At 39.8% G+C, this 13,555-nt stretch overlaps 1 protein-coding gene across 3 annotated transcripts in view; it reads right to left on the bottom strand.

The window, feature by feature from the left end:
* Window positions 1-13,555, bottom strand: part of COL15A1 (collagen type XV alpha 1 chain) — a 124,983-nt gene that overhangs the window by 51,899 nt on the left and 59,529 nt on the right. For all 3 annotated transcript variants that reach the window (XM_071553446.1, XM_071553449.1, XM_071553447.1), the window contains exons 10-15: window positions 12,602-12,679; window positions 10,889-10,951; window positions 8,970-9,095; window positions 5,093-5,155; window positions 2,014-2,049; window positions 975-1,127 (exon numbers count right to left, since the gene is read on the bottom strand). In XM_071553446.1, coding sequence (XP_071409547.1) covers window positions 975-1,127; window positions 2,014-2,049; window positions 5,093-5,155; window positions 8,970-9,095; window positions 10,889-10,951; window positions 12,602-12,679 — 519 coding nt within the window. The remainder of the gene's footprint in view (window positions 1-974; window positions 1,128-2,013; window positions 2,050-5,092; window positions 5,156-8,969; window positions 9,096-10,888; window positions 10,952-12,601; window positions 12,680-13,555) is intronic.

Genomic DNA, 13,555 nt, shown 5'->3' with positions numbered 1-13,555 from the left:
GTAACGGGGTCACCTCTATAACACCTTGAGGTGTCTCTAGAGCAAAGAAAAGAGAAATACTAAAGGGGTAGTGTAGATTCTAGGAGAAACGTTTAAGTAAACCGGTATCTTTTGAACACCATCACTTTTCTGCAGCAGTTCTACTGATGGACAGTTGTTGTTGTTTGGTCAAACACTGCTTACTTCTCTGATGAAACTGTCCTCAGTTTCTATGCAAACTGGTATCATATCCCATGCCATGAAAAACTGTGGAAAGTCTTTCCCAAGCCAAACAGCTAAATTAGAAGTAAAAAATACATGGAAAAAAAAGAAAAAAAAAAGGGAAGACATATGTGAATAGTGATGTGAATGATTTCTCAACTTCTTTTCACAAAGATTTTAATGCAGAAGCTCTAGTTCCTGGATGTGTATCCCTTGCCTTTCTGTACTGCAAAGCCACTTTCTGCACTAACAAGATCATCTTAACAAGCTCTTCTCAAATGACATGTAAAACACTTCTTCAGTTTGCCAGATCTCATATTGTACAGTGAAGAAAGTATTATTCTCGGAAGCATAAAAAGCAGTATCTGCAATTATATTTTTTAATAGAACATTTTTCTTCTAAGTAGAACAGCCCATGAGGTTAAAAATGAGCAACCTGTGTCTCTGTATTTATACCTCACACCATGTCATGCCTAAACAAAATTTGTGGCCTTGTGAGTAACAGCATGGGAAAACATCTTAACTTTAGGGGGCTCCTGGAGTTCCATTTTAATAAATACTGTAAGGTCTCTATGTATATTTAGATTGTTGCTCTGAATTATTTACATGGAATAAAAAGTGCTAAAGAAGATTTTCCTTTAAGTGTAGTATTTCAGTATTCAAGTATTTTACAGTAGCAATGATATAAGCATCAATAATAGCACCTGAACACTGTTACTACTAAATAGTTCAATGTATCCATAGCTACAACAAACTCTATAACAGCAAAATACCTCAAATCCCAAGCTGTAGCCTAGTCCTGGTGGTCCAGGAGGTCCAGGGGGCCCGGGAGGCCCAGGAGGTCCTGGTGGTCCAGGTTTCCCAGGAGATCCAACAGCCCCAACTTCTCCTTTGGGGCCTATTGATCCAATGGCTCCAGCATCACCCTAAAATAAAAAGTCAGTCTATTGATATAGGGCAGTCCCGTGGTGTAATGGTGAGCACTCCGGACTCTGCATCACACGGTCATGAGTTCGAGTCTCAGTGGAGACCGTACCGGGCAGTTCAATGCTTCCCTGCCATCCGATCCCATCAGATCTCGGATGCTCAGCAGGGTCAGCCCCGGTTAGTACCAGATGCTGTAGACAGTCCTGAGGATTTCACTGTCACTGTCCGAGCTTGCTCGGCCGTGGCAGATGGACCTTGGGACTTAAACGGTGGGGCCAGTTCTGCGCACGCTGTGCCTCACCTAAAAAAATCCACTCTGCAGGCTTGAAGGGCACACCCCCACCTGGGGAGAGCCCTTCCCAAATCTTCATTCGTACTATACTGATATACTGAATATACATAATTCGATGCAAGTAAGTAGATTTATAGAACCACAGAATGGTTTGGGTTGGAAAGGACTTTCAAGGACTTTCAAGCTCATCTAGTTTCAATCCCCCTGCCACAGGCAGGGACACTTTCCCCTAGATCTGGCTGCTCAAAGCCCCATCCAGCCTGTCCTTAAACACTTCCAGGGAGGGGTCACCCCTGACCATCTTCATGATCCTCCCCTGGACTTGGTCCAACAGGCCCATGTCTTTGTTGTGCTGGGGACCCCAGAAATCAATACAGCACTCCAGGTGTGGTATCAGGAGAGCAGAGCAGAGGGGTAGTATCACCTCTACCTGTTGGCCCTTCTTCATAAAGAAGTACTTCGGCCAACTGAGAAGCCAAGTTTGTTGACTCCATTAAGTTTCACAATAATAATATTGTAGTTTTCTCATCCCTTTTCAGTAATGTGCCTTATCAGAGTGATAGTGTCACTATAAAGACATTGTTTTTTGTTACCTTTGGACCAATGGAACCAGGAAGACCTTGATCACCCTGTAAAAGAAAATCAATCCTAAATACAGTAGGAGCATCAGACAGGCAACAAAAACATATTTTAGATATTTTTACATAATAAAAATGCTCACGGATTTCTCATTGTTTAATTTTATGTCCTTTACATGAATGTCCCTTATCTGAAATGTCAGACCTTAGTTAAAAAGAAAACTATCTGTAATTCAGGACTTACAATTATATATTAATAACTCTGGTCTGGTATACTGACAGGACTCAATCTTGTATTTCAATTTATTGCTGCATATTTTAAGGGTTTGACTCACATAGAATTAAGCATTGCAGATCACATCCTCATGTGTCTGAATACAAATGTCAAAATTCTTATGGGATATAACAGAAATGGAAACTGATCTCACAGAAGTTGTCTATGGCACCATTCCAAACATGGGATGTGATGACTAGTGTGATTTTAAGGTTCCTCTGCAGCAATCAAGATTTTATCAAGATTTGCTTTTATACACTTTACTTACACACTGTTTTTGCCACTTCTATTTCAAGGAATAGACAGAAAGTCACAGCATGCAAATATTTCTTTTCCAAATTGCACTGAAACTAGAGGAATTAATTGTTATATTGGCAGGTTCCTGTCCTTACTCACTCAACAGAAATATTTCTTTAGTAAGGTCTGAAAAAAATGAGTAAGCACCAGGAATAAAATTATAGTGCTTTCCTTCTAAAAGCAACAGCATAACCCCATGTCATATATTACTCCAAGGAGCAAACTGAATTTACTTTCAGTGCCTTCTGCAGTTTCTCCCTGTAATCTCTGGATTAATTTGGAATAATGACAAAAATAAGTATTGTAATATAGATTAAATCAAGGTTTTCAGAAAAAAATTAGCATTAGAAATGTAAAAATTCTCTTATCCCAGTGTTCTGGGGATTGTATTGAGCAGGTGCAAATGCATAGTATTTCATTTCTGATTGAACTTTTACCAAATTTACACAATACGGCAAACATGCTCAGTGAGGTAAAACATTTGGCTTTTGTCTTTTTTCTGAGGATTATGCCTTTTTGGAAAATTTAATATCTCTTCCACTTACTTCCCATTCCACATCAGTTTCTTCCTATAATATGCAGTTCAAGTTCAGTTTACTTTGGCTACACTCCTTTGTATTCTTAGATTTCCTCATATAAAAGACATTCCACAGATTACAGTGGGCACAGGTTTTGGGTGCCTGCTTTGTAACACATACTGCGTATTCTGGATAGCTGCTGGTTCCCATGTGTGCTGAACTTTTAACAACCTCAGGCTTCTGAAATTACAACTCGGAACTTTCAGCTTTCAGAGGCAAAAATAGATCAATATTCTGGCCATTTAAGACTTGCCTTTTCATTTCCCTTACAGTTCGTGAGCTTAAAATGTACACTGGGGAATCTACTTTCAACTTCTTGTGCATAAAGTGTCTTGTAGAAGCTCACTAGAGGATGAAATTGTTCTGTAGTCTTTGCCTCTGTTTCTTCCACATCCTTCTTCAAGTGGGGTAAAAAATATGCATTCAGTACTAAGAATGCAAACTTAGTAGCCTTCCATACTGTTTGCATGGCAAAATTTTGGTAGCTGGGGGGCTACAGTGGGTACTTCCGTTAGAAGCTGCCAGAAGCTTCCCTCATGTCCAACAGAGCCAATGCCAGCCAGCTCCAGGACAGACCCACCCCTGGCCAAGACAGAGCCCAGAAAGGACAGCGGAAGTGCCTCTGGGATAACAGAGTTAAGGAGGGGAAAAAATTACTGCACAGGAACAAATGCAGCCAGAGAAGAGAGGAATGAGAATATGCCAGAGGAGCAGACCTGCAGACACCAAGGTCAGTGCGAAAGGAGGGGGAGAAGGTGCTCCATGGGCTGGAGCAGAGATTCCCCCTGCAGCCTGTGGTGCAGACTGTGGTGAGACAGGCTGTGCCCCTGCAGCCCATGGAAGTCCACAATGGAGCAGAGATCCACCTGCCGTCTGTGCAGGAGCACTACACTGGAGCAGGCTGATGTGCCTGAAGGGGGCTATGACCTCCTTTAGGAAGGAAGGGAAACCCACACTGGAAGCAGGCTCCTGTCAGGACCTGTGATTCCATGTGGGTCCCATGGTGGAGCAGCCTAATCCTGCAGGACTGTGCTGTGTGGAAGGGATGGACCTGTGCTGGAGCAGTTCATGAATAACTGAAGCCAATGGGAAGGATTCACATTGGAGAAGTTTGTGGAGGGCTGTCTCCCATGGGAGGGACCCCACGCTGAAGGAGGGGAAGAGTTAGGGTTAGAGTTAGGACAAAACCAACATGTGCTGAACAGTCTGCAGTTCCCATTCTCTGTCCCCTTGCACTGGCTATGATAGAGAAGGAAGAGAAATTGGGAGGGAAGTTAAACCTGGGAAGAAGGAAGAGGTCAAGAGAAGGTGTTTTCAAGATAGGGTTTTATTTCTCCTTATCTGACTCTGACCTTTTGATTGGCAATAGATCAGATTAATTTCCCCACACTGAATCTGTTTTGCCTGTGACAGTAATTGCTGAGTGATCTCACTGTCCTGACCTTGACACACGAGCCTTTCATCTTATTCTCTCTGCTCAGTTGAGGAGGGTAAGTGTTAGAGTGGTTTGGTGGGCATCTGGTGTCCAGCCAAAGTCAACCATGCCTTTATCACCTATTTCCCAGATTAAATGGTTTGAGCTCCTTCAGACTCTCTTCACCCACCATATAATGTGCTGTCAGTCTGCACCAGGCTGGATTAGCTGGAGTTCTCTCTTTCCTCCTACAGACTCATCTGACCGAACCCAATCATGACAGGCTTTTTAGTGGCAATTCACAACAGAGTAGCTCATACTGCATTTTGAATACTGCATGCTGCAGAAAATGAGACAATATCCAATAAGAATTCTGAATATGCCTGTTGTGATGTGTTCTAATAGGCCATTAGCAGCTGGAGTTCATTAAAAAATATTCAATCCAGCTGCTAATGTCTTGCAGGGACAACTATTCATGGTTTTGACAAAGACTTTCCACTGAAGCAGAAGCAAGACAGACGTTTAACTTACCTTTTCTCCCTTCCATCCTGGTGGGCCAACCACTCCATCACGACCAGGAGGACCTTGAGGACCCTGTAGATGATGGTAAATCTTAAGCAGGTGCAACCTGAGGGCCCAGTTTCTAACACATGTGTGAAGTATTTTGGACCAGCTGATGATACAGCATTATCAAAGACTAACGTGTAGCACCAGGTAGAACCTCACACCATTAAGTTTTAACACTTTTATTTCTTGTGTTCTGAGTTTGGCTTCATATCAAAGCAGTATTTAAATACATTTTAATAGAAAATGGTATCAAACAGAACAGTAAACAAAAATAAACTCCAGCATAATGTGAATATAATGTTAGCATGCAAACCAGCAGTGCTACCTAAGCAGGTTTTGACAACATTGCAGAAGATGGGATGGGGTTGAAATTTTGAGGCATTTCACTTATCCACCCTTTTGGCAATATCAGTGTGACCCAGCTGAGAAAACCTTTGTTGACAAAATCAGAATGTGGCTGTGTTTTCTGTGTAATAGAATCATAGAATCATTAAAAGCAGTTGTGATAGGGAGGGAATGGTGTCACACAGGAGGCTTCTGAGCCATCCCTGTAAAAAGAGAAGCCGGAAGGTTGCCAGAGGTCTTGATTCAAACAACTCCCCAACATGGTAACAGTGAGGTTGGGTTGGACTCACCTCCCCATGCAGCAGAGTGCTTGGTTTATTCAGACTCACTTTGACAAGTGTCCCTGGAAACCTGAGCCTAGGGGTACATTCCTACATTTTTAGGAAGAGTATTCCTAAAAAGTCTTCTGCAGCAAAAAAGGCACTTCCACTTTGCTTTGCTTGATGATGCACAGATTGTTCACGATACATCATTTTATTTTGCCTTGAAAAATGGATATTAAGTTCTCCATGCAACCTCCTGTGTTGTATCAATGACAGCACGTTTTTGAGTGAGAAGGCAGGCTTGGAAAAACTGGCTTTGTAGGGTCAACCACTCAGTCAGTGCAAGTACTGAAGTTCAGCCCACAGTAACTATACACACAAGGAGAGTAAAAGTTACACTTTCTTTTGTGTGGCCTATATTTTTTAAATTGGGCTCTGAAAGTCTATAATTAAATTTACAGGTGTGTATTCTGGCCCCTGGGGATCTTTTATCCATTTATTTATTCATTTATTTTTGGGCAGGATGTAAATTGCTTCAGAAGGAGATAGAAAAGGTTATTTTGCTCTGATGTTTTCAGAATCATCACAAAGGCTCATTTTTCCTGCTCTATTTATGCCCCTCCCCCCTCTCCCCCCCACTCCCCGACCCTTTGGATGCATTGTATATCCCAGAGTAACTAATGGATTATTTTTAATATTAAAAATATCAGAAATATTTTCAGTGTGTTTCAAACACTTTCATGTTGTATTTTGGCATGATTACATAAACAGAAGATGAGGAGTTTGGTTAACAACAATAATTGTTCTAAAGTTTAGTGACTAATTCCCTTATACTGCTTAGCAATTTTAAATTTCATTATGCTAAAATTGTCTATTTCCTTTAGAGCTTTGGAATAGTCTCTCTTTTTAGCTAGCAGGCAACATTGGGAGATTTGCTTTTCCATCACGGTATATTAATGCATTTGTGGGTTACCTCAAACAAAAAAAATTCAACAGACTGCTCTTCCTGAATATCATGAGGCAATTTAACTTCATGTAGCATTTAGAAAATGTGAATCCAATCAGGTCAATACCACATGAGCATCAGATGCAATGTAAAGCAGTTTGTGAGGTGGTATTTGCCATTACAAAAGGCAGTCTTTGCTCAAACATTTGCAAGATGTGTTTCTTGAGAGAAGGAAGAGATGTTACATCACAAAGTTCTTGATTTAGCCAGGACTTAAGCCTGTCCAGAACTTGCAGTAATTGGCTTGACTTCTGAAATTAGAATTCACAGCTGAAGACCCTTAATAACGTAAATATTTCAACATATTACTGAATGAGGATTCCCATCCAGAAATTTCTGCTGGGAATTGATCTCCCTCCATTTATCCAGAGCATGCAAATGTGTGCCAATCTTTGTAGAGCAGGATGACGGTTTCTTAGATCATCTGAAACTTTGGAAATACATGGGTCTATACGTTTAGTAGCTGGAGGTTTCCTTCAGCAGCCTGCAGACTTGTCTTGGTCTGAGTCTTCTGAAAACATATTTTAGTAGTCTGTTTAACATTTAACTTCTTGTTTTATAATTGATAATCTTCCCAGTAATTATCCTGGAAGTGGACAACAATGATTTCTATTCCATCAGAAAATTGACAGGCTACAAGTAACTAATGTTACAGCCTGTGACATTCTAGATTACACAAGAGGGAATACATTCACCTTTAAAATACAAGATTTATCAATACATATTTCTCCATTTTCTTTGAAGTCCTTTTACATTATTACTTTATGGCAAATTTTAGTGATATATCCTCAACTATTCTAGTTACTTTATTTTCTAAAGATATGGAAACAGCCACAGCCAGGAAAGTTGAAAGCACATTTTGAATTGTAAAGACATTATTATAGAGAACCTTATAATCTAATACTGCACTTTGTCAAATACAGCAAATAAGGCATTAGGGTAACTATTTTACAAGACTTGCCAATGGGTATTCTTAAAGTTACAGTTATAATTGTTAATACAATTTGATCTGTCTTGGATTCAAAAGGAAAAAAACAGTATTGTTGGGAGCTTTACAGCTTAATGAAATCAGCATTTCAGACATTTTTATTTTAGAATGTCATCTGTTTTGCAGATCAGTAGATGCAATCAGTAGATGCAGAGAATTATAGATTTCACTGGCTTCCCATGTATGTGCTTCTGGAATCCCATATTAAAGATTTTGAGGTGCTCAGTTTCTCCCTGCACAAAGGATGCTGCTTTCTACCTCAAAGGCCAAATTGTTCTTAGATTATGTATTAACTCCCAGCTTTGTTATCCTCAAAAAACCATCCCAAGGCAGCTGAGATGAAATGAGAAACCTCCTTTCTAACATCTGTCACTAATGCACTTCTTTAATATGTACTAATTACACCTTGTCAGACACAGTACTGGTGACCCACTTCGAAGGTGTTGTGAATGCACAGGTCAAATCCAGGGTGAGAATTATTGCTACTGGCAGGTGGTTGATACGGAATGAGGAAACCACATCAGTAAATACATAGAATCATGGATTATTCTGAGTTGGGAACCACAAGGATCATTAAGTCCAACTCTTAAGTGGATGGTCTGTACAGGGATCAAAAGTGCAACCCTGGCATTATTAGCACCATGTTCTAACCAACTGAGCTAATCTCATAGTTCCAGAGAGGATTCTCAGTGATGATCAGTGGTTTTCTTTACTGAAAAAACCACTTTATTGAGGATTTATTAACAAATAGGTAACACACAAACCTTATCAACCTTTCTTTTTATGATAGAACTATATTTCACATGTCCACAGGAATAATTGTTTCTACCTATCTGAAGAAAAGGAAGGGACTTCTTGAAAGAGGAACTTTCAATTTATTCTACAAATTCCCTTCACCTTCTGTAAGTTATTTAGCAAACTTCATTTTCCTGAAAGTATCAGAGGAAAAACAATACTTAGTCTTATTCAGTGTTGGTAAAAGCATTCTTACTTTTAATTTGTTCTGTTCCAGATTCACCAGTATCAGTCTGCCAAAGGTACCTCCTGATTTGATGTAATGTGCTTTTGTTAACATGACTTTGTTTTCTCTTTTTTTTTGCACAAAATTTGAATAAAATCCAACCTCCTAAATTAAAATTATTCTGGAATTTTATTAAGAATTATACAGACTGCAAACCTTAGAACTCAGTGCTGCAGGACAGAAACAACATCAATGTTTGTGCACAAATGGGTACTCACTTCAGGGCCTGGTTCCCCAGAAGATCCATCTTCTCCTGGTGACCCAGGAAGTCCTACATCTGAATCAGGTGCTGGCTTTCCTGGAAGACCTGGCAGTCCTGGAGGGCCTGGTGGCCCAGGAGGACCCTGGATAAATCAGCAGCACTGTTAGAAATTACCCTCACCATACCCATTTGTATATACACGGAACAGGAAAAAGCTCACACAGGCTGTCCAGGCACATAAAACTCTCAGTTTGAGTTTCCACCCCACTTTTTCATTAAGAACCAATTTCAGTTTCACAGATGCACTCCTTGCATAGCGTCACACTGACCTTCCTCATCCCTGCTCCCTGAATTGTGCCACCTCATGGCATGCATCAGGGAGCAGGAAACTGAAAACCAAAATATTTTGTGTCAGCTCTCTGTAACTCAGTCAAGATCTTAGACATATCCTCAGGATTAATCTAAAGTTAAGAGATTTAATGGTAATAAAACCAAGGATCATAGTACAGAGGGAAGTGATTAGCTTTTTCTCTACTATCATTTCAAAGGTTTTCTCTATGCTGTTGTTGGAACACTGAGAATCTTTGCTCATGGTCAGGTCAAGGCCTTATTATGCTTAGTGCTGTAAAAATGGCCTCTGCTCTGAAGACCTATTCTGCACAGACATGAGCAGATATATTTAAGTTGAATGAAATGAATGAAAGATTACATTAGGGGAAATCGTATGTTTGCAAATATTCTCTCTCATGCAAGTCCAGCCTTGTTACTGATGACATCAGCAGGCAAACATGGAGAGTTTGAAATTTTGGGCCATGGCACTGAGAGTCAAGAAATCTTTAATTCTGATTTAGGGTCATCTACAGGATGCTGTTAGGAAGAGGGATGTCTTGGATTTCAGTATAGCCAACAAAGCCTTCTGCAGGGAGCCTTTCCAAGCACCCACCTGTCTTGTTACCTACAAAAAGCATCTAAAAAGCCTCCTAAATTAGGCAAGATAACTAACTTTCAGCATGTGACAATTCTTCCCTGTAGAGGCTTGGGAATAAGGAGTTACATGCTTTTGAGGGAAAAAAAGAAACAGAAAAGAAGTCCGAGAGATGAAAAGTAACAGTAGTAGCAAGACAGAGCCTCAGTATGATACAGCATTCTGAAGTTCATAGGAAACATAATGAATTCAGAAAACTGCAGTGTTACTGATATTCAGTGCATCAAAAAGCTGCACTGTAAAGCATTTCATACAGACACACTTCTTTTTTTAGGACAGGTACTGCAAATTAAAGAAAACAAAGAATAGTGTCATCTTCCAGTGACTAAAGGGGGCTCAGAAGAGAGCAGGAGAGGGACTGTTTACAAGGGGATGTAGTGATAGGACAAGGGGGAATGGGTTCAAACTGGCAGAGGATTCGTTTAGATTCGATATTAGCATGAAATTCTTTACTGTGAGGGTGGTGAGGTGCTGGAACAGATTGCCCAGAGAAGCTGTGGCTGCCCCATCCCTGGAAGTGTCCAAGGCCAGGCTGGCTGGGACTTTGAGCAACCAGGTCTAGTGGAAGGTGTCCCTGTCCATGGCAGGGGGCATGGAACAAAATGACAACTAAGGTCCCAATCCAACCCAAGTATTTCTACATTTCTATTATGATTCCCATCTCCCTCTTCTTCACTGTCTTCTAAGAATCAGATTAAAAGCATTTTCTCATTTTAAAAAGTCCTCTTGCCATTATTTCTTTGTTGTCCTCTTCCTTCTTTCTCATACTTCTCCCCCACTCACATACACCTAGGCCTTTTCAGATCCTGAAATAAAACCCTACAAACCCATTCTGGTTGCTGTGAATTAAGCACATTCAAAATTTACATTTTGAAATTGACCTTCTACCATCTGGATAAGTAAAATAGAGCTCTTTATTATGTTAATGAGAAATATCAACATGTACTTACCCTTAAAATCTCAGTATCTCTGCCAATATCTCCAGAACCTGATTCTTCAGGTTCCAGTCTATTCTGAAATAGGAAGAATTCCATTTTAAAATATTACTTCTAAAGATGACAAATGAAAATATCTCTTGACAATTACTGGAAATACAGCTATAGTCAACATCCTTGCAGCAGTCTGCCACTGGTGAAAAAAATTATAATACAACAAAAACATTTCCATCACATTTCTGATGTTTCATACAATCTTATTTTGTAGACATTGAGCACTATATTTATCTGCAAATGCTCTATGAGAACAGTGGCAACTATCCTGCACGAAACACATGCAGTGTGATTGTTTAAGTGAACTGAAGATGAAAAAATTATCTCAGACAAATTCTAACTTCAGAAGGATATCTGTCAACATTAAAAATACCCTAAAATACATACCTAAAAATAATCACTGTTTCCTAGAATGAGCCTGTTAGTTAAAGAGCCACATTCTGAGATTCCTACAACTTAAATCATGAGGTATTTTATAAAGAGAAACTAATATACCAAAATTAATATACCAAAACTTTCTCTACAATATTTTGGTAACAAAACACCTTAATGTTTAGTCCTTGATGAGTTCCATAGCTCTGTATGTTTTGCAAAATAAAAACCAAAGCACAGAGAGAACTACTACCAGAATCAATTATCACAGTACCAAACCTAATGTTTCAAAAGCCTCTGAGTTAAGGATGCACTGAGACTTCTTCCACCTCACTCCAGAATTTAAGTCCTTGAAACTTGCTATCACAGACAACAAGAAAGTTAAGGCAGTGCAGGACCTGATGTTCACTGATACATTTACAGAAGTGGCCTTTGACTGGGTAAAGATGTGGGACTGGTGCACCTCATCCCAGGGATCTGGAACTGCCATGCTGGTCTCTTGAAGTCAGCACCAGTGAAGGCTGAACAGTGCAGCCCTTCAGACCACTGTTACTCTGCTTCTATGATGCAGAAATATCCTGGTACAATTCCTGGTACAATTTAGCAGACAGAAGAACAGGGGAGCATATAATCCATTTTGGCCACTGGAATATGTTTCAAACTATCTTGTTAAACACAACACCCAGCGTGACAGACAGCTTTGTTTCAAATCTGTCACAGAATTTCCACTGCGTCAGTGATGCACTGTGTCTACACGTAAAATCAGTTCTCACACCATGGACTGAAAATTCAGGCCAGATGCCTTCTTTAGCTGCATACACACACATCCTCATGGATATAGTGGGAGAGATCTAAGTACTGAAGAAAGACAAATCTGAAACATATTCTTTGACATTTAAAATGCGAACACTGTCATGCTGGTGTGTGTTCTGGTATTGAATGACAGCAAACAGAACTGACTGTCAAACCATTTCTCTGTTCAGTAATGGGAAGAAATTAGTAATTCAGGTTTAGAATGCCTTTTTGTGGAAATTTTTGTCCCTTGTTCTCCCATATGTTATTGCGTTTGTACAGGAAACCGCACCCATCGGCCGACTTTTTAAAATGTGAATACTGAGTGTTTATGTAGCTTACAGTACTCACAGACTTTACCCAGACATATCTGCATTTGTGCATGGATGTTTTAGAAAACATGATTATATCTGTGGCAGTCAGTCTACTTTCCCAGAGTAAACCTCTTATTTAGTTCTGGATTCCTCTGTGGCAAGCTGAGCTCTTTGACAGAGATCCCCAAGTACTCACTAATCCTCTGGAAGGAGCAGATGGTCCTGCAGGTCCTGGCAGTCCAGGGGGTCCTGGTAATCCTTCACCAGGATCACCCTGAAACAGGAATGAAGATAAATCAGCAAGGATTTAACAATTTAACTATAAGCACTAGCTGCAATCTGTGGATTTTCAGTCACAAGAAACAACAAAAATGACTGCTGAGATGCTAAAAGCAGGGTTGAACTTTTTTAATTTTTAGACAAGCTCTCAAGAAACATGACCTTTGCACTGCAAAGGAAGAAGGAAGTCTTCCTTTTCCAGCTTCTGCAATGAATTTGCAAATGTACAAGCACATTTACAGCATTAGACAGTGTATACATCTTTCCAGAATAAAGTTTTACTGTGGAACTTGCATTTTGTAGGGTACATCATATATATCCCCTCCCAAATGAACAAATAAATGTGGTCACACCACAGTATTCAATCAGTAAATTTCTTAATTTTATTGCTACCATCTGTAATGCTTTTTCCAATACCACCATGCCATGATTTTTTTCCTATGTATTGACCTTTATCTACTGCCAACACAATGAAAGACCTTGTTCAGATTTATGTAATTTTCTTTTATAATTAATACCACCTCTTCTACTTTGGCCCTGTTACATCACCTCTGACATTTTGCTGAGTTAGTTTGAACTGCTTCAGCTTAAGATGTTTGTGACTTTAAATAATTTTCTGGCCAAGTACAGTATTTTTGACTGGAGTCAAGAGTTGAAGTTCTGCCTCTACTGATGAATGCTTTACCCTCTAACCTGCCGATTTGCTGAGATTATGAACATTTAATTGTGTTCTCTAAATTCAAATATTCAGTTACATAGCAGGAAACATCGACTTTTACCTGCCTCTTGGTCACTTGCTCTTTATGCTTGAGAATTCATTAGATAAATGTATTCATTCAGTTCTTTGTTCCCTGTGGCTTTGTCAAATGGT

The sequence above is a fragment of the Pithys albifrons genome, chromosome 4 (genome assembly GCF_047495875.1).
Source record: "Pithys albifrons albifrons isolate INPA30051 chromosome 4, PitAlb_v1, whole genome shotgun sequence".
NCBI lineage: Eukaryota > Metazoa > Chordata > Aves > Passeriformes > Thamnophilidae > Pithys > Pithys albifrons.
Note: the sequence above shows the minus strand (reverse complement) of the source record. Positions and strands in the feature narration are given on the sequence as shown.